The sequence below is a fragment of the Oncorhynchus keta genome, unplaced genomic scaffold, assembly GCF_023373465.1.
Source record: "Oncorhynchus keta strain PuntledgeMale-10-30-2019 unplaced genomic scaffold, Oket_V2 Un_contig_10025_pilon_pilon, whole genome shotgun sequence".
Lineage (NCBI taxonomy): Eukaryota > Metazoa > Chordata > Actinopteri > Salmoniformes > Salmonidae > Oncorhynchus > Oncorhynchus keta.
In genome coordinates, this window is record NW_026276992.1 from 100,366 (window position 1) to 127,563 (window position 27,198).

Sequence of the window (27,198 nt, forward strand, 5' to 3'; positions counted from 1 at the left end):
CACACACACACACACACACACACACACACACACACACACACACACACACACACACACACACACACACACACACACACACACACACACACACACACACACACACACACACACACACACACACAGTGACGGGACTGACGAGCCAACCTGTGATTGAAGGAACATTCCTGGAGGCACCCTGCAAGGCTTGTCTGATTCCGAGGACCCATCGCCAGGGGAACCGCTACCGTGGCAACCATTGTGTGTGTGTGTGTGTGTGTGTTTGCCGCCACCCACTGGCATTCCAAAAACAAACTTAGTGTGACCTCTCAGTGGCAGCCCACATCCACTCTGACACACACGCACAACCATGCACATACACACACGCACACTGAGCCAGCTTCGATGAATGTAGTAGAAAACTAGCTACACTTGTGAAGGAAACGTATCTTGATATGAGAAAACATCCCTCAAGGGTAGTGGTGTATTGATTGGGGAAAGTTGTATAGAAGTTGTATGTGTTTTTTAACACTTCCTAGTTGTACGAAGTGGTGAAAGATATATGAAAGTAAGTAGAGGTGTAGATATATCAAGCTAAATCACTTTTACTCATCCTTGATACGTGATGATTATGTGCATCTTTATACACGGGTCAATACGTTGAAATTACTTCAAATTCATAATGTTCGGAAAACATACGGGATGAGCTTGGCACGTAGAGCCCCATCAAGGTTTTTAAAGGCCTAGTTAGCAAAGGCAATAGATGAGAGATGTCAGTTTCACAGTTTATGAGCTCTGTTTGTCCCTGGGGGCCTGCCGTAGCCTCTGGCCATTCTCCCCTTACCTTAGGCATCATCTGAAAAAAAAAAAACTGATGCTTGGAGTCATTCTGCATCCCTGCATCTGCCTGAAAATAATTGGTCAGGCACCTTCTCTCACAGAAAAGGGGTCATGTTAGATTAATAGCTTCCAGGCAAAATGCACAGGTCTGACAGATCACATTTGATACAGAAAACGTATATGTGTTGTACTAACACTAAGGTAACTTTCCAGAAGTTTGCTGTAGTGTTCTACTGGAAGAGGTGTAACCAGGGATGGAAATTAAGCTAGCCAAATTAAGCTAAACTAGCTACATTTCAAAACAGACTAGTAGAAAATGTGCCCAACTAGCTCACCAGCTAGTGGAATGTTTTATTTTCAAATATCGCATGGCACAGATTTTGGACCTGGCCTCATAAAAATGGCAGTCTACTAGCTCAGTTGACACAGTAACCAAAACCCTTCAATTCCTTGGGTGTAACTGTTGGTTTTTAACACCTAAAGCAAAAGAAAATGAGAATCATATAACTGATATTGTTCTTAGCAATTTGTTGTGTTTGATTTGCTTGTTTGTCATTTTAGAGAATGTGGTTCAACTGCCTATGTTAATCAACCATATTCATAGAAAAAAAATCGACTTCCAAAAATATCAACGAAGAAGCTCTGTTTTTATAGTAGAATGTATAATAGAATTTCTTAGTTGAATTCTACGTCTGCTGCGGCACGCCTCACATTCAAACTTAATTACTGTCCATCTCTCTTGCTCCATGTGTCACAACATCAATAGGAATTTCCTACAGTATGCCCTATATTGCTTTGGTCTGCATTTAATATGCAACGACTCAACAGTGAATATGCACAAAAAGAATCCTTTACACTCTTCAATTGTGAAATATACATATTTATTTACATGCAGTGTTTTTTTTTTTGCTAAAGTACATTATTTATTAATTTATTTTGCTGGTTTTCTGGCCCCGTTCCAACAGTCCTACAATTCCTATAATGACTGACTCCACAGACCACATATCTGCATTTGCCATTCTTTTTGCCGTGTTTCTAATCTAGCACAGAAGAAAGACTGCGCTGCCTGGCTGCTGAAGTACTTGGGGAAAACAATACCACTGGGCTTTGCCACTACCTGTAAGCTCAGAGATGAGAAGGAAACTAAATTAAGGGAGCAAAAATAATTATTCTCTGAATGAGATGTCTTGGGCTTGATCACACAGCAAACCAAACGACTATCTCTTAGGCTACTTAAAATTTCACTTTTAAAATTCAAACCTGATTGTACTTTTATGGAAATTTCCTTCCATCAATGAATGAAGTGCATTTCCTCCTGACTCCCAAGTTTCCTCCCATCCCTGCAGATTCTCCTGCTCTGCCCTCCATTACAATTCTCTTGTTAAGAAAGCAGGGAAATGAGGGAAAGATGTAAATCCGGGCGAAAAGAAAAGGTTCAGATCTTTTGTGGAGGGGGTTCTGGGAATATGACAAAAGGAGAAAATGGGGGATAAAGGCACCTGACCTGACACCAGGGCCAACGGGTTTGACAGCCACAAGACATATGGCTTCTCAACACCATGTCTGTGTTGTTAATCAGGTGTACTGGTATAATTAACATTCAGAGGTTGTAATAGTGCTGTGACCCCTGCTCTAAGATGTTTTTAGAAAATCACAGTGTGAATAAAAGCTTCGGCCAAAAAAAACATAATTTTTCAGTACGGTTTGAATAAAAAAAATATTTACAGTGATTTAAACAAAAAAAGAGATGTGGAAGAAATAAAACATTGGCAGAATAACTTATTTTATTTATAGAGTTATTATATATATAGCTAAGCCTTATGGTCATATGTACTACAGTACACTATATAGTACTATAGGCCCTCTATGGAAGAGGGGAAACAAACACACAAACATAGCCAGAGTACAAAAAAGTAATAAGATGTCTTCCAACATGCTGCCCATACTAAACAACACTTCACCACAATTATTACCATACTGTAGATATTCCAGCCATTCCTCTATCTTCCACCTTTGGAGTTGCACTGCACAGTTCATATTACTATCAGCCAGGTCTCAGTGGGTCTGTGGTGTCATGGAACAGGTACAGAGGGGCCAAGGCCCTATCGAGCATCCCATCATCACAGCCGTGTGCCTCATTAGTCCACTGATACGCTTCATGATCATCCACCAACACAGAGGGGAATCCAGCCATCCGTTACGGACCTCACCTCCACACCGTCCTCGGCCCTGAGATTGATCAACATCAGCTACAGGGCCAAACTAATCGCAGTCAGAGTCTGGCTCCTAAATGGCAGCCTATTGCCTTTTTAGTGAACACCTTTTGACCAGAGCCCTATAATATATGGGAGATAGGGCACCATTTGGGACGCAGCCAGGACTTCTTATCTATGCTTCTTATTTGGAATGGGAGCCATTTTCACATTTATTTTTCCTTTTCGCCCTTGGGGGCTTTGGGGTATCTGATAGACTGACAGATTCTCTACTAATTCTCCCTAGTCTCTAACTCTAATTGGCTGAGAGGGAGGGAGAGTTTCGACTGGAAGCCGTGACTGATCCGAGTCAGTCGGTGGCGGCCATTTTGTTCAATCAATGACACCTCGGTGGGGCGTTCATGGAGGATTAAGTGAATATTAACTACATCATTGATGATTGTAATGATTAATAATGGTCCCCAGTATGATGTAGCTTGGCTGAGGAGACAGTAGCTATGTGGCATTAACTTGTCCATTGATTTTCTGTCGACATTTAGAAAGTTAGAATGGAAACATAGATTCAACAATATTGTCTGCTAGGGAGAGTTTCCATTGAACAATCTTGTGTCGATGAAAACAGCTGGACGTAGTGACGTCACACCCCCAAAAAAAATAATGTAGTGGTTGAAGTTTTTCCATGAACCATTTAGGCAAATTGCACATGAATAAATTGGCGACAGCCTGTATGCCCTCCCACTTATCTGTTTCATGTCTCAGGTTGCACAAAGCCAGCAAGGACAGAATGCAGTAATTGACTAACATTTGCCATATTCAAATAACTATCCTGTGTCAACGTATCGCCACGGTCTGTGCCATGGGGAAACTTACACTCCTGTGGATCTGTAATAATTGGATGGTGAAACTTGCCAGCCAACCAGAGAAGCAAGGTGAAGCAATTCAGGCATTCTTGAAAGTCAGGACAATCCTTCTACTGCAACGAAAAGAACAACGATGGCTGCAAGCAGTAGGCATTTTCTATTAAATGTGTAGTGGAGCTTATAGGCAGGGTAGCCTAGTGGTTAGAGCGTTGGACTAGTAACCGAAAGGTTGCAAGTTCGAATCCCAGAGCTGACAAGGTACAAATCTGTTGTTCTGCCCCTGAAAAGGCAGTTAACCCACTGTTTCTAGACCGTCATTGAAATTAAGAATTTGTTCTTAACTCACTTGCCTTGTAAAATAAAGGTCAAATAACATTTTTAAAAATAGTTCCCTGATTGCATCACGTGCAATCATTATTTATTCGAAAGACACAGTTTCCACCATCAGCTGTTGCAATAAAGACATTTTGATAAAAGAAAAATCCACCCTTGTCGAACAGATAAGAAAATGTTGTCGATCTTTAGATAATTTCTCCTATATTTGCCGTTGTCATTCCACATGTCGCATAATTTGCGACATTGCTTTTGTTGAGTTAACCTGGGCCCGTGGAAACCTGTCTATTGACGAGGAGCGTAGGCTGGTTAAATTACAATACAATGTAGGCCTACATGAAGCCCTGGTGCAGATTACCGCAGGTTATATATGTGTAATCTCTTCATATGGCTTCCTAGACTAAAACAATCTCTAACTGCAAAATATTAAGTTATATCTCAATGTGAATATTCTGTGATCATATTTTGTTTCTAAGATGTGAGAATACTATGCAGGTATAGCCGTGTTAAGATAACACAAGGTCTCTACAACTAACAGTGCTCTTTCTCTGTCTGTCTGTCTGCCGGTCTGATGTGCCGTGTATTTTGTTAATGGAAATTACCTGAGAATAGGACAGGCAGTACCGTAGCTGTCTGGCACTGACACAGCCACCTCGTTTACCTGTGATGTCCCATTAGAGGCGTCAGACAGGACCCAGTCGACACAGAGAAGTCACAGGCCACCTCAACAGCTGACCTTGGGGCCTGGCTATTGCCACGGTTGCCACGGTGAGCTCCTGAGGCAAATTGAAACTGTCACCGTGACATTTCACAGCTGATTCCCAGGCCTGAAGGTGAAAGAACACTCACTAATAAGAATCAAAGCTATCATCTAGAGAGAGATCGATATAGGCTTCTATTTATACCTACTAGGAAGAAGGGGGACCTTGATATGAAATATCAATTCTGTGCACCATGAAGAAGACCTAATGGACTCAGGTCCAGTAAGGAAACATCTATTAGTCCTGAGTGGTCTGTCGTAATGATTAGCTTAGCAACGGAATCATTTTAATTTGTGTACGATAATCGTGGCTAAATGAATGCCTGAGGAGCACGGGTAATGAGTAAAAAAAAAAAATAGATTCCACGTGATCAATGCCTTTTGGGAATAAGAAGCTATAATGAATAATTACTGCCTTAATTGCCTTAATGTTGATTAAATATGATGTTATTTTGAATGAGATGTACATTTCTAAATTTGTATCAAACACAGTCATGATCGTGGAAACGGCAGGGTTAATTTGAGACCGAGCCATAGAAGGATGTTTGGCACATTCAGAGTTAAGTGAAAACACTTAGCCATATCTAATGTACTCGCATTATGAAACCTAAGCTTGACACTCCACTTTGTAGGTGTGAATGCTGCTGGATGTAGCTCTGGTTATGCTGTTCATCTCTCTTAGTAGCTATTAGCCTACAGCCCTACATAACGCTCTACGTTATCGAACCCTTACTGAACAGTGAGAAAGTGAGTACCCATCTTTTACATCTCAGTTCCTTGGCTTTCCAAGGTTGTAGGATGCAAGAGTAACAGAGTAAAGGATGCACCGTAAAGCTCACTCCGAAGCCAGCCTGAAATGTCGTGGACGTCATCCAATTGGTACCTTTTGGGGGGTTCAAACGGTTGGAATATTTTCAAGGAGGGCGTCACCTTTGAGGTCCCGAGCAGAGGTCCCGAGTTCCTGCCAGATATGAGCCGAATCGGAGGGAAGTGGTACTTACTGAGCAAGCAACGTTACACAAGGATCTATCCCAACTTAGTCTTTCATTGCAAGGTGGCAGTAGATACACATTTAAATGTGTGCCCTAACAGAATTTCTTACATTGAACTTAAATCCTGTCGATTCGATTTTATGGTCAACTGGGACCCATTAGTTGAGTCTTCTTCTGCATTCAACTATACTATGTGTTGAATCATATGTCTGTCAATTGATTTCAGAAAAAATATGGACACAGAGTCCTTACTGTTTCATTTTCTCTCATGATTGCGTAGTTGAATTACCAATCATTTATCTGTTTCAGAATTTGAAACTTAATGTAAGTGAAGGATTTAGACGATTAAGAGTAAGGGGCCCAACACTGAGCCCTGGGGGACACCCTGTGTAACTGCAGTGGAGTCTGAGGTGTGGCCATTGAGGGATAACTTTTTGGTTGATTGGTCACTGTCCTCTTCAGTGGCTGTCTGATTGTGCCACACACCCCCACAGTGAGTAGCCACCCTCTGAACTGGCATGCAGGCCCACGACGGGCCATATCTTAGCCGCCTTGGCCACTCTCCTGTGTGACACGATTGCAGGAAATTAACGGACCTTTGAAAGTGAAAAGATCTTGAGTGACTGGAGGGCTTTGAGAGGACTGAGAGAACGTATAAAGAAGTGTATAGTCTGTAATAATTGCCGTCTGTCCTGGGAAACGGCATCAAGACCGTTGCAGTCACGGCTGCAAACCAGCACATCCTCTAATTATTGAGAAGCAGTGCCTAGCGCCGACCGACTGTGGGATGCTAATCAGTCTCCCAGAGACCTCGCTGCTGTGTGGTTAGCACAGACTTACTGCTTCTCTCTGCCTTCCACTTTTATTAAATCTGATATTTCACACAGAAGGAAAAAGGGATCTCCAGACAACTGTTAAAATGCTAAGTTTCAGAGCATGAAAGGCAAAACTGTAGGATTATTCAGAGGCTATTCCACAGAGGATGGAAAAGGGGAAGAATGTGGAACAGAAACATCAAAGTGAGGCGTAGAAGAACAGGGGGAAAAAGGGAAAAAAAACAGAAAGCTGTGAAATATTTAGTGTGAGGCCCAACAGGTGGTCAAGAGTGCAATGCAAGGCTATGGTTTGATTACAATTAATAATGAATGCCTCTTGTACTTATGCAAATATGCATTTAGTTCTTTTTCTTACTCTAATTGAAAAAGAAAGGGAGAAATGTATCCAACAAAAAAAATTGTGTTGGAGTGGGTGTAATTAAATTACAATTAGGTACATGTTTATGAGAAACTTCATCACTGATAAATGTCTCTGGTTAACTGCTTTTAAGGAGGGCTGCTTACGAGGAATCTATCGAGAAATGGAAGGCGTGCTTTTGAAATGATGTAAAAACATGTCTGGTGTACTATAGGCCTACTTGGAATTCCCCCATTTTTTGGTACAAAATAATGTTTGGGGAATTTGTGTTTTATCATTCACATAGAGTTATAAACTGGGTGGTTCGAGCCGCCATTTTTTATTTATTTTAATTTTATTTTACTAGGCAAGTCAGTTAAGAACAAATTCTTATTTTCAATGACAGCCTAGGAACAGTGGGTTAACTGCCTGTTCAGGGGCAGAACAATAGATTTGTACCTTGTCAGCTCGGGGATTCAAACTTGCAACCTTTCGGTTACTAGTCCAACGCTCTAACCACTAGGCTACCCTGCCACCCCGATGCTGACAGCCATTGTATATCAGACCTTCTACCACAGTGTAAGGTTCTGTATTTATTTTCTTAATAATCAACCTTGTGTTCTGTTCTTGAACGTAGCCCTGTCTTTCATTTTTGTTCATTGATTTCACCTGTGTTAGTTACTCACCTGGTCTCATCAGCTCCTTATTTAGTTAAGTTCCTTCTGTTTGTGCCTTTGTGAGGTATTGTTCGTTTTGACTCTACTAAGCCTTTTCTTAGCTCGTTTGTGAGAACCAGTTATAGCCTTCAGTCCTAGTTTGATTCACCTGCCTGTTTGCCTACCTGTGTATGACCATTGCCTGCCTGTGACCATGATTCCTGCCTTCTGCAAAGGTGAAATAAACACCTGCCATGCTCTGCGCGTGAATCAACACCTTTATCTCCCTGAGTATTCATTACACATGGGTATGACAAAACATTTATTTTTACTGCTCTAATAACGTTGGTAACCAGTTTATAATAGCAATAAGGCACCTTGAGTTTGTGGTATATGGCCAATATACCACGGCTGAGGGCTGTATTCAGGCACTCCACGCTGCATTGTGCGTAAGAACAGCCCTCAGCCATGGTATATTGGCCATATATCACAGCACCTCGTGCCCTATTGCTTAATTAGAACATTCACATACCATTGGCATGATGGGACTGTTGTCGTTGATATCATTGCCTCTTCCACAAAGAAGACCATGATTGGTTTATTAGAATTCCAATGGCAGATTGGCAGGCTGAGGCCACATGGCTTCATACCAAACACAATCCCCTTCCGAGAAGAATATGCTTCATCTGATGGGAAGGCAACATATGACCATTCTAATGGTTTTTAAAAAAGTGTGATGCACTGAAAAACGTCTGAACCCTTTCTCCGTCTGTGATTGTGGGGAATGGAATTCTCATGGATAAGTAATAATTGATTAACGTTTGGGACCTGGATTGCCAGCTGCTAGGTGTCCAGGGTATTTTCTTAAATACACTGGAATACGATTATGCCTCTCTTTGATCCACATTTCATCAACTCCACATTCACCACAAAAACCCGTCCTTCACTTCTCTCCCCTATTGATGCTGACGCAAGACCAGAAAATAAAGAAAAATACTTTTTTGAGCTGTCAAAAGTTGAAGCTGACTTTGTTCCCAACCCCTTAACTTCAATAGTATTATACGGTCATACCAGGTCATTTAGTCTTGGGTATAATGATGGGCAGTTCCTATGGGACAAGACTATAGTGTATCTGCCAACTAGGATTCCATAATGAGCCAAGGCAGTGGCATCCGCATCCTCCATAAGGCCTTTGAGTTCTGCTTGCCTCAAAGCCTTGATACTGTGAGGAAACAACAGGGGAGACTAGGTCAGGAAAAGTGTCAGTATGACTGGCTTATGTGGCTAGTGTTGTGGGGTTAGCATAGCATAGCACAGTTTAGCTCACAGCACGGGGAGTGCTGGAAAGCATTACTCTGGGAGAGCAGAATGGGGCACCAATGGCACCAGATGAGCAGAGCAGTTGAGTGTGTATGGAGTGCTTGCGTAGTCGTAGATGCCACACTTTCCTATACCTTGACCCATATATTATGTTTCAGGAGCTGAAGCAACTACATTTCTAATGATCCTACATCCTCTTCTTCACCACCATCGTCTTCTCCATTTCTGAGGACTTCATGTCTTTTATATGTTCATTTCTTTCCTTCCTCACTCATTCGGGACCCATTTCCCTAAGCAGCAGTCTGAGTCCACCAGGTGATATTTCACACAGTAAAGATATACTTTTTCTTTTAACATTTGATCTCCATACAATTATCAGTAAATTATAGAAGACTAGTAACTGCACCAATTCAGGGATCTTTTAAGACAAGCCTTTTAAGTTTTGTGGGTCTTTCCGCGAGGGCAGAAATGTCCACACATGAACCCTAGTGTCTCCAACATGATTAAAATACAACCCTTAGGGAGAACAAACTGCAACTACTTGATTAATCTCTCTTTCAATTAGAAAGCAGTGGTTGGGCCATCCTCTTCCTGTGGGTTGCTTCTTCAGGTTTTATATCCACTTGCATACAGGGGTATACGGCATTCTTATAATCTCTGTCCCAAATGGCACTCTAATCCCAATATAGTACACTACTTTTGACCAGCTCTGCTCAGAAGTAGGGCACCATTCATGGAATAGGGTTCCATTTGGGACGCATCCCCTGTGTAGGTTCAATGAAGCCCAAATGTCCCTTGGCAATTATTAGACCCACTAACGACAATGCAATTAAGACCCCAGCCTTCTTGTTCTTCCTCAGAACAACTGAGTAAGCGAAAAAAGTCAACTATGAGCCAGTGTTTTTATTTGCCTTAATTCATAGACTAGAGCCTTAATAAGATATGTCTATGTGCCTTACAGGTAAGTTTGAATTTAATTTGGCTCTGTTCATTTCTCTGTTGAACAGTGCAGAAGATATAGGATTGGGGGTTAATTAACATATATTTACAAATTATACTATTCAAACTAATTTAGTTTTCTGCAAAAATGAATCTCAATTACAAAGGGAAAAGGGAAACCAGAAATGGAAATTTTCTTCAGACATTAAAATGGATGAATGTTGTTTTACGAGGGAATCTTTTCTCTCATTTCATAGACTTTTATTAAAGTTATCCACTAGCCTTTTGCTGGAATGCGAATGAATGACATTTACTGAAGATCACACGACAGAAGCCCGCCCCAAATTATGTATGAATTCACACTGTGCAGCATTTCATAGAAGAAAACAGTGTAAAAACTGCTGAGAGAGGTCATTCCCACATTTCATCTCTGTGATTACTTGACCATGTCAAACCATTAGCTGACATCATGTCATCCCTTCCAAAACATGAAACAGTAGCGGAAAAAGAGAGAAGGAAGGAATTTCATAATGAAAGAGTGTGACAGGAAACAAATATTCAGCCCGTTTTATGGATTCTTCTCAATTAATAAGTAAAAGCTGACAATAGCAACAAAAAGCTAGGAACAATATGTGGTTTGTCTCATTGTGCTCTCAAATGTTATTTTTATAGATTTTCCCCCAGCCTTGTGCAATTACTGACAAAAAACAAATAAATAAACTATTGGATTTAAATGGCAGAATAAAAAATAATCCTGTAACAGCAATGATTGGTGCATTTACCTTATTTGTTGCAGTAATGATACTGTGTTGTATTAATGGTAAAACTTTTTTGTAGATCAAATATCATTGATTGATCGTCAGAGACCGCTGAGTCAAATATATCACAAGTATACATTTTGCAGTACAGCACATAAGTGAATGATTTACATCAGGGGTCTTCAACCTTTTCTTGCCCAGGGACCCCAGGGGCCCCCCTCCCAGGCAACCCAGGGACCCCAGGGACCCCCTCCCAGGCAACCCAGGGACACCCATCATACGTTAGCAAAGACGGACCCCGGGTTGAATATCCCTGATTTATATTCATATTATTCAACCCATGAATACATGTAATTCCATCATTTTCATGGTTCATATTTGGTTAACCCTATTTTTGGCTTATAAATTTGATGACAAACAATATATAGCTTGGAAAATACATGTGAAACGACTACAAATGGAGGGGGAAGTCATGAAATTGATTTGAACTTTTATTCACCAACTGTAGATTTAGTACATGTAAATATAAATACAAGTAGCATAAATCCACAGTCTATTAGATAATATGGTAAAGCATTTCTAAAGATGTCATTATCATGGCACATACATTTCAGTAAATTTTATGCCTTATCTCTAAAATTCTCCCTTTTTATTTGACTAATTTCAGCCACAAACTAATAATCAAAATCTCTTGTTCGCCACAAGCCACCTTCAATGTTGAAATGTAAATAAGTACAGTTGATATCAAAGTATCCAAATTAACATGAAAAGGTTCAAACATGTTGGAACATTTCAACCACTGTGGGTCATTTGCAAAGCCACTATTGTTTTATTCATTGGGCTCTCGCATGAAATATATTTGACATCACGTTCTGTCCCTTATCTTCTATGATCCCAATATAGCTGCCTTGGTAAGATTCAGAGCCAATAATGAACCCAATCACATATTATAATTACTTTCATTTTATATTATTCTAAAAGTAAAATTAGGGATGAATGTTAAAGATATCTGCAAGGTAGATTATATTTTTGTACATTTTGCATATCTAAGGATCAGTATGTCCCCTCTCATACTTTGGGATGAAAGGGGACCTGTAACCTCTGGTCATGTCCTGTACTTTATTGATCTGAGGAGCTTACTGTGACGTTGACTGACTTTAAAGAACTATTTACTGGAGAAAAAAATGTATAACATTAAGGTATTAACACTGACAGTATGAAAGGTCATTCTACTTCTGACAATATTCTGTAAATGTTCATTTAAGTATCATATTTCAAATAATATGATGTAACTAAATAAAATGTAATACCATTTTAATTCATAATAAATCAAGTATTTTCACAGTAGGAAACGACAGTACGGCTGAATCGTAATCATTTTGCCTACATAGCCAACTAATGTTTTTCTACCATTTCTACCGGGTTGTATTTTTTCTGACTCCTCTTATCATTATTCATACTATTCATATTATCCGTGAATATACAACATGATTCGATAATGCAATGAGAAGTTTCTATCTAACACAGAGCAGATCATGTGTTCGTATTCCCGTTTTCGTTCCTTTAGCTCCAACATACACAATGTATTATTCATCCCAGTCTTCTGTAATACAAATGGTCCTAGGATGAGGGACAAATCAGGGTTTTCAAAACGTCCTTGTGGGAAATTGAATAATTTGGGTCTTCAGAGAGAATTGGCACAGGAGTCACTATGGGCCCATGAGAGGGACAAACTATGTTTGTGTGTCACAGGAGTCACTATGGGCCCCTGAGAGGGACAAACTATGTTTGTGTGTCACAGGAGTCACTATGGGCCCCTGAGAGGGACAAACTATGTTTGTGTGTCACAGGAGAAAATCACACGGTTCCATTTGAGACAAACACAATTTCATATTAATGAATAATTGAGACGGTTTAGAACTGAGAGGAGTTGAATGTGACAGATATTTCTTTTACAATGTTAAAACCCATTGTTTTCTTCTAACAAACTGTACCCTATTACTGGTTTTCAATTAGCTTGAATTCTATATCAGGATGAAATACGTGGATGGTAGAGTACAGTCATGATATGCCATTAGATCACTTCTGTGAGTGGGATGAAAACCTTTTCAGCGTAATGTTAATCATATGTGCACTTGGAAGATATGTACCCGTGTATGGGTTTAAATGTCTTTGACCCAATTGAGCACTTATGTTACATCTTTTACCCAAAATTAAAATAAAGAAAAATGCTTCAACATTACGGTAAAAATGAACAATTAAAAACATTTATAGATTTTATATACAACCATTTTAGATCGTGTTTTTGGGGTGGGGGCGAGGTAGGGCTGGGGGGGGTTCTATCCAATTAATTGTTTGCATCTTTTCTAATCTCCCCCATTTTTTTATTTGATTGTTTTCCCAACCCTCTCATCCTTCCCCTGATTGGAGTAAATTAACGGACAACAATACTTCTCCTGCTACTTACAGCTATTATCTCTCACATGTACGGTACATGCAGTTAACTAATTATATATATATTTCTAATTTCCTCTCTCTGCAAGTGCTAGATTTTCACCGACAGCGACCAATGCACCATTTATCTGGCTCTTTACCCTGCGATGTTCACAGATTAACACATATTTCACAGTATAATATAATGTATCTACCTATTGCAGTCCATCCAGCCATTTTACTGTGATGTCATGCAAGAGACTTGAACCTCCCTATTTGTAACATTTCTACCAATATTCCACTAAAAATAAATACTTTATCCAAGAGTGTAATGATATATATATATATTTTTACAGTTTTAATAATTCTGAAATTGTCCTGTATTAACCCCACACTCCTGCACACAGTAGCCTAATTACAATTCACCATCATCTGTCTGACTGTGTCTGTCCCAGTTAACCTGTGTCTCTGTAACAAGGCAGCGGCTCGTTTGTGACATGTGAGAGGAGGGGCCGACGCGGAGCAAAGTGTCTTGGCTGGGGACAGGGAACTGGGACGGGAGAACGTGCGGAGCCCCTTATCCATAATAATGACCCTGGTTCTTCCACATAATTAAAGCTCTGGTGACCCTCTCCTCTCCTGCGTAAAGGCAAAGGGGGATTCATTCCCCACGTCTGTCTCTGGATCCCATCATAGCTAGAGGAGGTTTGGTTGGAAGAAACTTCTTCTGAACGTCTCCAGTCCATTATATATCATTTCAAAACACATCCCAAGTCGAAAAGAGAAAAAAACTTTTCATTTTTAATGACACTTCATGAATTATTCCATTTATTGTATACATGTTCTTTCAAAGGTAGCTGGGAAGCCATGAAAGGTGAGGCTTGAACCGTAAGGAGAGTCTTTTTGCTGCTAAGGAGAACTTAATGTTTGGCAAACCACACCTGTTGAGCACCATGGAAATGAACAGAAAAATGAGTTGAAAACATTAAAGGGTTATTTATGCCTTCAGTGTGAGAGACTACTTTTTTCCCCTTCCCTCTCTTATGTTTTTCTAGTCCTTCTCCCACTTCTCCCACTCCTCCCACTTCTCCCACTCCCACCCAGTCCCAATTTCACTGGTTAACAAGAGGAGACATGAACTCAATACTCATTTACATAGCTACTACCAAAAGCACATAAGCTGACTTTCTTTCAGTTACTTTTTGAACTACGTAATTGGAACGAGTCATAAATAAGAAAGAACACCGTATTGTGGGACAGAATTCCTCTTCACCTGTCTGGCTAACTGCCAGAGGAATTCCTCTTCACCTGTCTGGCTAACTGCCAGAGGAATTTCACTTCAACCATAAAACAGAATTGGAAAATTTCCCCAAAATGTCACACATGGACCAAATGTTGAAATGGTCCATTCACAGTTACACATTCACTTTAGTCTTGAAATGTAATGCCAAATGTCTTCATCTATGAATTCAATGCTGCTGTTGGATATTTTTCTGGTCTGCAAAATGTCCTGAATTTGTATAAAGATGTCAGAGAACAGACGTCGTTGTTTTAGTAGTATCCACAGAGTTTTTAAAACTGTGCTTCAACGCACCAATAAATCAGCACAATCTACCTTCTCTGTTTTTTAAATTGCTGACGTCTTGGAGATAGAATTGAGATATACTGTGCTAATGGCCATACAAAAAAAGAGTAACACATGAGAAATCTATAATACAGCAAAGTTAACAAAAGAGGCATTTGTGGTGAGCTCATGGAGGCAGCAATCTTTTGGCAAGTCCAACATTGCAATATTACTCACTGTTGCATATCCTGGGACTTTAATGGTACACTGGTGGCTCCTTGAAATGCTGCTGTTTATAAACCAATAATGATTATCTTTAATGCATGATTAATTAGTATGTCCTAAGGTACTAATTCCGTATTTTAATGTATTCTTTACACGCTGACTTGATTGCTTGGTTTGTGACCATAATTTTTTTTTTTTTGCGTTAAAAGTTTAAGAACTCTAGACCTCATTAAGGGGTTGAATATGAAAAACATTTTAATTGCAATTCATTATGTATGACAAACGTTTTTTTATTCAACACTAACAAACGCAGCTCATGACATTATGAGGGATGAAGTTGATTGTGGGCCATTCTTACAGTACTATACACTGTGTACAAAACACTGAGTGTTCATTATGAACACCTACTTTTTCCATGAAGTAGACTGACCAGGTGAATCCAAAAGCTATTGATCCCTTATTGAGGTCACCTGTTAAATCCACTTCAATCAGTGTAGATGTTAAAGAAGGATTTAAGTGCCTTTGAAAGGGGTATGGTAGTTGGTGCCAGAAGCACTGGTTTGTGTCAAGAATTGCAACGCTGCTCGGTTTTTCAAGCTCAACAGTTTCCCGTGTGTATGAAGATTTCAACGCCATCCACAGTTGTGTTAAGTTGGCTGGAGATCCCCTTTAGGGGATGAACCATTCTTGATACACACATATTTTGTCTTGCCCATTCACCCTCTGAATGGTACACAAACACAATTAATGTCTCAATTGTATCAAGGCATAAAAATCCTTATTAACCCGTCTCCTCCCTTCATCTACACTGATTGAAGTGGATTTAACAAGTGACATCAATAAGGGATCATAGCTTTCACCTGGATTCACCTGGTCAGTATATGTCATGGAAAAGAGCAGGTTTTCCTAATGTTTTATACACAGCATATATCATGTCTAAACTTTAAATGGAGAGATTGCAGTTTGCATGTCTGACCAATAGGTGTCCCTGCAAACCACATAAATGTTATAAGACGTGTAAGCGGCCAGATTCAATACTGCTAATGATGCTGCTGTTGCTAACACAAATATCACTGTCACTACTACTACTACTACTACTACTACTACTACTACTACTACTCTAGAGATATTAGCAACTACAATGTTGCTCACTAATCAGATGATTTTTTGATAAGATATGCATCTTTATTTCCTGTCTGTTTACTGTCTGTGACAACATTGCAGACATACAAAATGTATACACTAGTAAATTGTTCAGTACAAGCACACATGACCAAAATAGTAAATCATCTCATTGTTCAATTTGATTTCTTAGTTTGATATTGTTTGATAATGGACAGCGTATACATTACTATAGTTGAAGATTTTATTTTGTTCTTCTCATTTATGTAAGACTATTTGTTGACATGTTCTCAGACATGTTAAACACTATGTATTCTATGGGCACCCCTTGTGTACTCCAAAATGCAAATGGTGGCGGTGCCTCCAAAGTCCCACAGGCAAGGGATGCATACATATGTGTTTAATAAACACACACAAATGAGATAACAAGGTAGTACTGAGTAGAAGGCCTTTGCAGGTCTTTGATAGCAAACTAGTAAATGCTACAGAGGATTCTAATAGGTTGGCCTTTTTCAGTCTGTTGTTGGTATACCATCTGGCCCGTGTTGCGACCACATCCCTTAGGCTGGCAAATAATGACTCTCTCTCTCTCTCTCTCTCTCTCTCTCTCTCTCTCTCTCTCTCTCTCTCTCTCTCTCTCTCTCTCTCTCTCTCTCTAATCCTTACTCACCCCAACCTGCTATGGCCTCATGGTGCTTGGGGGGTGGATGTGTGTCACCTCCCTTCTCTTCCTTTCTCTTTCGCTCAGTCTACCTCTGCAGTTCATCTCTAAGAGAGAGAGAGAGAGAGCGAGAGAGAGCGAGAGAGAGCGAGAGAGAGCGAGAGAGAGCGAGAGAGAGAGAAAGAGAGAGGGGGGGAGAGGGAAGGAGAGAAAGAGAGAGGGACATAGGGAGGGAGAGAGGGGGGGGGTGGGAGAGAGAGGGAGGGAGAGAAAGAGAGAGGGACATAGGGAGGGAGAGAGAGAGACAAAGAGAGCGAGAGAGAGGGAGGGAGAGAGAGAGGGAGGGGAGAGAGAGAGAGGGGAGAGAGAGAGAGAGAGAGAGAGAGAGAGAGAGAGAGAGAGAGAGAGAGAGAGAGAAGGAGGGGGCAGAGAGAAAGAGCTAGGCTTGTGGGATAAAAGGCAACAGGGGTAGAACCCCCTCCATCATCCTGCCCTCCAGGAGGCCCAGAGAATGAAGGATGAACAGAGGGATGAATGGAGGGATGAACGGAGGGATGCATGGAGGGATGAGAGGCCTGGCAGGGTGATGGAGATGTGAGGCACATTTAGATGTATCTTTTGCTGGTTAAAAAGCTGTTGACATTTTTCCTCCCTGTCTCTCTCTTTCTCTCCCCTTTTGTTGCCTTTGGAGAGAAAATGCATGCAAATATTGGCACACCATGCATTCAAAACAGGGGAAAGGCATATTCACAATGTCAGGCTGGTTATTATTTTACACGGGGGCTCTTTTGAAACCAAAACAGCTGGAAAGAGCATGTGTCTCCCACAAGGTAATGTATGTTGTGTTGCATACTGTCACCGGTAGGGATCCAGTAGAGCATCCATCTATGCACCACTGCCAAACTGTGGCATTACCAGGGAGTTCTGTTCTACACCTGGCACAGGAATACAAACCAGGTTTACCACATGACGTCTCCTGTGATATGCTGTGATCGACTGGGAAACGAAGCGTGTTAAAGGGTTGATGCATCCAAATTAACCTCTTCCCATGGTTCCATTTCCCCCTCACTCCCCCCTTCCTCTCTTCTCTCTTTCTATCCAGTATTTCCCCACTTTACGGAATTTGCTGAAACACAACATCTGTGTTGTCACGCTGGGGTGGAGGAGGGATATGGAGAGTCAGAGACTCTTTTTCCTGGAGCGCCAGTCCTCGCTCTGATCCAGGCAGAGCTGAGGCACGGCTCGCCCCAGGGAAGGCTCCAGGGCCTGGGTCAGCCATATGGCGGCAGAAGCCCCCGGTCCCGGAGGGTCCAGCCCAGCACAGATAAGCTGGTTCAGCTTCAGCTACTTCCTGCATGACCAGGGCCCGGGCCTGGGCTGTAGCAACGAGCAGGTACAGGGGGGCAGCAAGCAGGTGCTCTGAGGGGGAGAAAGAATTGTAAATGGTTTCATCCATGGAATCTTGTAACACTAAGGGAAACAACACATATAGAATCTGCTGAATCCCAGTGGTGTACAGTAACACCAACCCTGTATGATCGATTGTCATTCCACTGTAGCTGTTTTTGTGTATTCTTTCTGTGATACTCCTGCACTGCCTGGTGAATTCTCAGGTATCTCCTGGGTTGTGTTCATTAGGGCACAATGTAGCACCTTTTTTTAAAAACAAGTGGGTTTTTTATTCGACAAGTCCCGCTATTACCTTGTTGTTTCACTGCATTTTCTTCCATTTTGTGCCTTTGCTTTCCATTAATAGCAGAAATGCGGAGAGCACTGAGGTCACATCTGAGGGATGTCTTTTGGGAATCATCCTCTTTGTGTCTTATAAGCCTATCTGGGCTGTGGTTAGTGTCTACATTACATGGGAAATATGGCAATAGTTGCCTGAACTCTAGACACATTGGCGAATTGGAAATATATTAAAACGGGCACCAGAGAAGCGTTATTGCAATGTCGCCATATCAGGTAGTTTCTCTGCTGTGTGACAAATCTAATAACGCAAGAGACGGTATAGGATCACTATCATAACTGGGCCTTTGACTGATTCTGGTTTGGAATGTGCAATTTTTCAGCAGCAGAACAATACTCTGTCCTCCATAGTCGTGGGAAGTAAGGGTGCTAAGGGTGCTGCAGCAGCCCCTGAAAAATCTGAAGAAAAAACTTTTGACATCCCCATTGTTGCACCTGAATATAGTTTTTAAAACAGGCTTGGATCCTGCCACCGGTTTAGGTGTTTAATGCAACAAAAGCCAAGGCCCACAGGACCTCACCGTTGCTGGGCTTCTATTACACAGAAACAGACAGACCATTTATCTGCTCCAAGCCAGGTACATTGGTACACAATTCTCCTCTGACAGAACGGACTGTACCATTCTCCTCTGACAGAACGGACTGTACTATTCCCCTCTGACAGAACGGACTGTACCATTCTCCTCTGACTGAACGGACAGTACCATTCTCCTCTGACTGAACGGACTGTACTATTCCCCTCTGACAGAACGGACTGTACCATTCTCCTCTGACAGAACGGACTGTACCATTCTCCTCTGACTGAACGGACTGTACCATTCTCCTCTGACTGAACGGACTGTACCATTCTCCTCTGACAGAACGGACTGTACCATTCTCCTCTGACTGAACGGACTGTACCATTCTCCTCTGACTGAACGGACTGTACCATTCTCCTCTGACTGAACGGACTGTACCATTCTCCTCTGACTGAACGGACTGTACCATTCTCCTCTGACTGAACGGACTGTACCATTCTCCTCTGACAGAACGGACTGTACCATTCTCCTCTGACAGAACGGACTGTACCATTCTCCTCTGACAGAACGGACTGTACCATTCTCCCTTGACAGAACGTATCGTTCCATTTTTTATTTTTTTATTTCACCTTTATTTAACCAGGTAGGCAAGTTGAGAACAAGTTCTCATTTACAATTGCGACCTGGCCAAGATAAAGCAAAGCAGTTCGACACATACAACAACACAGAGTTACACATGGAGTAAAACAAACATACAGTCAATAATACAGTAGAAACAAGTCTATATACGATGTGAGCAAATGAGGTGAGATAAGGGAGGTAAAGGCAAAAAAAGGCCATGGTGGCAAAGTAAATACAATATAGCAAGTAAAACACTGGAATGGTAGATTTGCAGTGGAAGAATGTGCAAAGTAGAAATAAAAATAATAGGGTGCAAAAGGAGCTAAATAAATAAATAAATAAAATAAAATAAATTCAGTAGGGAAAGAGGTAGTTGTTTGGGCTAAATTATAGGTGGTCTATGTACAGGTGCAGTAATCTGTGAGCTGCTCTGACAGCTGGTGCTTAAAGCTAGTGAGGGAGATAAGTGTTTCCAGTTCCAGAGATTTTTGTAGTTCATTCCAGTCATTGGCAGCAGAGAACTGGAAGGAGAGGCGGCCAAAGAAATAATTTGTTTTGGGGGTGACCAGAGAGATATACCTGCTGGAGCGCGTGCTACAGGTGGGTGATGCTATGGTGACCAGCGAGCTGAGATAAGGGGGGACTTTACCTAGCAGGATAGATATAGGTCTGTAGCAGTTTGGGTCATTCCCCCCTTTGATGGGGGGGACACCTAGGTATTTGATTGGAAAGCAGCTGCGGTCATCCCCCCCTTCAAAGGGGGGGACACCCTTGACCCAAACTGCTACAGACCTATATCTATCCTACCCTTCCTTTCTTTTCTTTTTTTTCTTCTTTTTCTTTTTTTCTTTTACCCCTTTTTCTCCCCAATTTCATGGTATCCAATTTCGGCAGAAAATTTTAGAAAGAAAGGGTCCAGATTGTCTAGCCCGGCTGATTTGTAGGGGTCCAGATTTTGCAGCTCTTTCGGAACATCAGCTGACTGGATTTGGGAGAAGGAGAAATGGGGAAGGCTTGGGAGAGTTGCTGTGGGGGGTGATGTGCTGTTGACGGGGGTAGGGATAGCCAGGTGGAAAGCATGGCCAACCGTAGAAAAATGCTTGTTGAAATTCTCAATTATAGTGGATTTATCAGTGGTGACAGTGTTTCCTATCTTCAGTGCAGTGGGCAGCTGGGAGGAGGTGTTCTTATTCTCCATGGACTTTACAGTGTCCCAGAACTTTTTTGAGTTAGTGTTGCAGGAAGCAAATTTCTGCTTGAAAAAGCTAGCCTTGGCTTTTCTAACTGCCTGTGTATATTGGTTTCTAGCTTCCCTGAAAAGCTGCATATCACGGGGGCTGTTCGATGCTAATGCGGAACGCCATAGGATGTTTTTGTGTTGGTTAGGGGCAGTCAGGTCTGGGGAGAACCAAGGGCTATATCTGTTCCTGGTTCTAAATTTCTTGAATGGGGCATGCTTATTTAACCAGGCATCCTCTACTGACGGGATGAGATCAATATTCTTCCAGGATACCCCGGCCAGGTCGATTAGAAAGGCCTGCTCGCTGAAGTGTTTCAGGGAGCGTTTGACAGTGATGAGTGGAGGTCGTTTGACTGCTGACCCATTACGGATGCAGGCAATGAGGCAGTGATCGCTGAGATCTTGGTTGAAGACAGCAGAGGTGTATTTAGAGGGCAAGTTGGTTAGGATGATATCTATGAGGGTGACCGTGTTTCCGGGCTTTGGGGAGGTACCTGGTAGGTTCATTGATAATTTGTGTGAGATTGAGGGCATCAAGCTTAGATTGTAGGATGGCTGGGGTGTTAAGTATGTTCCAGTTTAGGTCGCCTAGCAGCATGAGCTCTGAAGATAGATGGGGGGCTTTGACAGAATGGACCGTACCATTCTCCACTGAGAGAACGGACCGTACCATTCTCATCTGACAGACCGGACCGCACCATTTTTCTCTGGCTGAACGGACCATACCATTTTTTTTCACCTTTATTTAACCAGGTAGGCTAGTTGAGAACAAGTTATCATTTGCAACTGCGACCTGGATTCTCCTCTGACTGAACAGACTGTACCATTCTCCTCTGACTGAACGGACTGTACCATTCTCCTCTGACAGAATGGACTGTACTATTCTCCCTTCACAGAACTTATCGTAACATTCTCCTGTGACTGAACGGACTGAACTTTTATCCTCTGAGAGAACGGACCGTACCATTCTCATCTGACAGACCGGACTGTACCACTTTCCTCTGGCAGAACGGACCATACCATTCTCCTCTGACTGAACAGACTGTACCATTCTCCTCTGACAGAATGGACTGTACCATTCTCCTCTGACAGAATGGACTGTACCATTCTCCTCTGACAAAACGGATTGTACCATTCTCCCTTGACAGAACATATTGTACCATTCTCCTCTGACAGAATGGACTGGACCATTCTCTTCTGACTGAATGGACTGTACCATTCTCATCTGACTCAACGGACTGAACCTTTATCCTCTGGCAGAATGGACCGTACCATTCTCCCCTGCTAGAATGGATCGTATCATTCTCCTCTGGCAGAATGGACCATACCATTCTCCTCTGACTGAACGGACTGTACCATTCTCCTCTGACTGAACGGACAGTACCATTCTCCTCTGACAGAACGGACTGTACCATTCTCCTCTGACAGAACGGACTGTACCATTCTCCTCTGACAGAACGGACTGTACCATTCTCCCTTGACAGAACGTATCGTTCCATTTTTTATTTTTTTATTTCACCTTTATTTAACCAGGTAGGCAAGTTGAGAACAAGTTCTCATTTACAATTGCGACCTGGCCAAGATAAAGCAAAGCAGTTCGACACATACAACAACACAGAGTTACACATGGAGTAAAACAAACATACAGTCAATAATACAGTAGAAACAAGTCTATATACGATGTGAGCAAATGAGGTGAGATAAGGGAGGTAAAGGCAAAAAAGGCCATGGTGGCAAAGTAAATACAATATAGCAAGTAAAACACTGGAATGGTAGATTTGCAGTGGAAGAATGTGCAAAGTAGAAATAAAAATAATGGGGAGCAAAAGGAGCTAAATAAATAAATAAATAAAATAAAATAAATTCAGTAGGGAAAGAGGTAGTTGTTTGGGCTAAATTATAGGTGGTCTATGTACAGGTGCAGTAATCTGTGAGCTGCTCTGACAGCTGGTGCTTAAAGCTAGTGAGGGAGATAAGTGTTTCCAGTTCCAGAGATTTTTGTAGTTCATTCCAGTCATTGGCAGCAGAGAACTGGAAGGAGAGGCGGCCAAAGAAATAATTTGTTTTGGGGGTGACCAGAGAGATATACCTGCTGGAGCGCGTGCTACAGGTGGGTGATGCTATGGTGACCAGCGAGCTGAGATAAGGGGGGACTTTACCTAGCAGGATAGATATAGGTCTGTAGCAGTTTGGGTCATTCCCCCCTTTGATGGGGGGGACACCTAGGTATTTGATTGGAAAGCAGCTGCGGTCATCCCCCCCTTCAAAGGGGGGGACACCCTTGACCCAAACTGCTACAGACCTATATCTATCCTACCCTTCCTTTCTTTTCTTTTTTTTCTTCTTTTTCTTTTTTTCTTTTACCCCTTTTTCTCCCCAATTTCGTGGTATCCAATTTTAGAAAGAAAGGGTCCAGATTGTCTAGCCCGGCTGATTTGTAGGGGTCCAGATTTTGCAGCTCTTTCGGAACATCAGCTGACTGGATTTGGGAGAAGGAGAAATGGGGAAGGCTTGGGAGAGTTGCTGTGGGGGGTGATGTGCTGTTGACGGGGGTAGGGATAGCCAGGTGGAAAGCATGGCCAACCGTAGAAAAATGCTTGTTGAAATTCTCAATTATAGTGGATTTATCAGTGGTGACAGTGTTTCCTATCTTCAGTGCAGTGGGCAGCTGGGAGGAGGTGTTCTTATTCTCCATGGACTTTACAGTGTCCCAGAACTTTTTGAGTTAGTGTTGCAGGAAGCAAATTTCTGCTTGAAAAAGCTAGCCTTGGCTTTTCTAACTGCCTGTGTATATTGGTTTCTAGCTTCCTGAAAAGCTGCATATCACGGGGGCTGTTCGATGCTAATGCGGAACGCCATAGGATGTTTTTGTGTTGGTTAGGGGCAGTCAGGTCTGGGGAGAACCAAGGGCTATATCTGTTCCTGGTTCTAAATTTCTTGAATGGGGCATGCTTATTTAACCAGGCATCCTCTACTGACGGGATGAGATCAATATTCTTCCAGGATACCCCGGCCAGGTCGATTAGAAAGGCCTGCTCGCTGAAGTGTTTCAGGGAGCGTTTGACAGTGATGAGTGGAGGTCGTTTGACTGCTGACCCATTACGGATGCAGGCAATGAGGCAGTGATCGCTGAGATCTTGGTTGAAGACAGCAGAGGTGTATTTAGAGGGCAAGTTGGTTAGGATGATATCTATGAGGGTGACCGTGTTTCCGGGCTTTGGGGAGGTACCTGGTAGGTTCATTGATAATTTGTGTGAGATTGAGGGCATCAAGCTTAGATTGTAGGATGGCTGGGGTGTTAAGTATGTTCCAGTTTAGGTCGCCTAGCAGCATGAGCTCTGAAGATAGATGGGGGGCTTTGACAGAATGGACCGTACCATTCTCCACTGAGAGAACGGACCGTACCATTCTCATCTGACAGACCGGACCGCACCATTTTTCTCTGGCTGAACGGACCATACCATTTTTTTTCACCTTTATTTAACCAGGTAGGCTAGTTGAGAACAAGTTATCATTTGCAACTGCGACCTGGATTCTCCTCTGACTGAACAGACTGTACCATTCTCCTCTTGAACGGACTGTACCATTCTCCTCTGACAGAATGGACTGTACTATTCTCCCTTCCAGAACTTTCTAACATTCTCCTGTGACTGAACGGACTGAACTTTTAGGACCTACCATTCTCATCTGAGAACCGGACTGTACCACTTTCCTCTGCAGAACGGACCATACCATTCTCCTCTGACTGAACAGACTGTACCATTCTCCTCTGACAGAATGGACTGTACCATTCTCCTCTGACAGAATGGACAGACAAAACGGATTGTACCATTCTCCTTGACCTGTACCATTCTCCTCTGACAGAATGGACTGGACCATTCTCTTCTGACTGAATGGACTGTACCATTCTCATCTGACTCAACGGACTGAACCTTTATCCTCTGGCAGAATGGACCGTACCATTCTCCCCTGCTAGAATGGATCGTATCATTCTCCTCTGGCAGAATGGACCATACCATTCTCCTCTGACTGAACGGACTGTACCATTCTCCTCTGACTGAACGGACAGTACCATTCTCCTCTGACAGAACGGACTGTACCATTCTCCTCTGACAGAACGGACTGTACCATTCTCCTCTGACAGAACGGACTGTACCATTCTCCCTTGACAGAACGTATCGTTCCATTTTTATTTTTTATTTCACCTTTATTTAACCAGGTAGGCAAGTTGAGAACAAGTTCTCATTTACAATTGCGACCTGGCCAAGATAAAGCAAAGCAGTTCGACACATACAACAACACAGAGTTACACATGGAGTAAAACAAACATACAGTCAATAATACAGTAGAAACAAGTCTATATACGATGTGAGCAAATGAGGTGAGATAAGGAGGTAAAGGCAAAAAAAAGGCCATGGTGGCAAAGTAAATACAATATAGCAAGTAAAACACTGGAATGGTAGATTTGCAGTGGAAGAATGTGCAAAGTAGAAATAAAAATAATAGGGTGCAAAAGGAGCTAAATAAATAAATAAATAAAATAAAATAAATTCAGTAGGGAAAGAGGTAGTTGTTTGGGCTAAATTATAGGTGGTCTATGTACAGGTGCAGTAATCTGTGAGCTGCTCTGACAGCTGGTGCTTAAAGCTAGTGAGGGAGATAAGTGTTTCCAGTTCCAGAGATTTTTGTAGTTCATTCCAGTCATTGGCAGCAGAGAACTGGAAGGAGGCGGCCAAAGAAATAATTTGTTTTGGGGGTGACCAGAGATATACCTGCTGGAGCGCGTGCTACAGGTGGGTGATGCTATGGTGACCAGCGAGCTGAGATAAGGGGGACTTTACCTAGCAGGATAGATATAGGTCTGTAGCAGTTTGGGTCATTCCCCCCTTTGATGGGGGGGACACCTAGGTATTTGATTGGAAAGCAGCTGCGGTCATCCCCCCCTTCAAAGGGGGGGACACCCTTGACCCAAACTGCTACAGACCTATATCTATCCTACCCTTCCTTTCTTTTCTTTTTTTTCTTCTTTTTCTTTTTTTCTTTTACCCCTTTTTCTCCCCAATTTCGTGGTATCCAATTTTAGAAAGAAAGGGTCCAGATTGTCTAGCCCGGCTGATTTGTAGGGGTCCAGATTTTGCAGCTCTTCCCGGAACATCAGCTGACTGGATTTGGGAGAAGGAGAAATGGGGAAGGCTTGGGAGAGTTGCTGTGGGGGTGATGTGCTGTTGACGGGGTAGGGATAGCCAGGTGGAAAGCATGGCCAACCGTAGAAAAATGCTTGTTGAAATTCTCAATTATAGTGGATTTATCAGTGGTGACAGTGTTTCCTATCTTCAGTGCAGTGGGCAGCTGGGAGGAGGTGTTCTTATTCTCCATGGACTTTACAGTGTCCCAGAACTTTTTGAGTTAGTGTTGCAGGAAGCAAATTTCTGCTTGAAAAAGCTAGCCTTGGCTTTTCTAACTGCCTGTGTATATTGGTTTCTAGCTTCCCTGAAAAGCTGCATATCACGGGGGCTGTTCGATGCTAATGCGGAACGCCATAGGATGTTTTGTGTTGGTTAGGGGGCAGTCAGGTCTGGGGAGAACCAAGGGCTATATCTGTTCCTGGTTCTAAATTTCTTGAATGGGGCATGCTTATTTAACCAGGCATCCTCTACTGACGGGATGAGATCAATATTCTTCCAGGATACCCCGGCCAGGTCGATTAGAAAGGCCTGCTCGCTGAAGTGTTTCAGGGAGCGTTTGACAGTGATGAGTGGAGGTCGTTTGACTGCTGACCCATTACGGATGCAGGCAATGAGGCAGTGATCGCTGAGATCTTGGTTGAAGACAGCAGAGGTGTATTTAGAGGGCAAGTTGGTTAGGATGATATCTATGAGGGTGACCGTGTTTCCGGGCTTTGGGGAGGTACCTGGTAGGTTCATTGATAATTTGTGTGAGATTGAGGGCATCAAGCTTAGATTGTAGGATGGCTGGGGTGTTAAGTATGTTCCAGTTTAGGTCGCCTAGCAGCATGAGCTCTGAAGATAGATGGGGGGCTTTGACAGAATGGACCGTACCATTCTCCACTGAGAGAACGGACCGTACCATTCTCATCTGACAGACCGGACCGCACCATTTTTCTCTGGCTGAACGGACCATACCATTTTTTTTCACCTTTATTTAACCAGGTAGGCTAGTTGAGAACAAGTTATCATTTGCAACTGCGACCTGGATTCTCCTCTGACTGAACAGACTGTACCATT

The 27,198-nt window shown here is 42.3% G+C and overlaps 1 protein-coding gene across 1 annotated transcript in view; it reads right to left on the reverse strand.

The window, feature by feature from the left end:
* ednraa (endothelin receptor type Aa) overlaps positions 1–11,096 on the reverse strand; it is a 75,814-nt gene extending 64,718 nt beyond the window's left edge. Inside the window, exon 1 of the mRNA XM_035764455.2 lies at positions 10,992–11,096. Within this exon, the coding sequence (XP_035620348.2) occupies positions 10,992–11,096 (105 nt within the window). The remainder of the gene's footprint in view (positions 1–10,991) is intronic.
* Between the last annotated feature and the right edge of the window lie 16,102 nt (positions 11,097–27,198).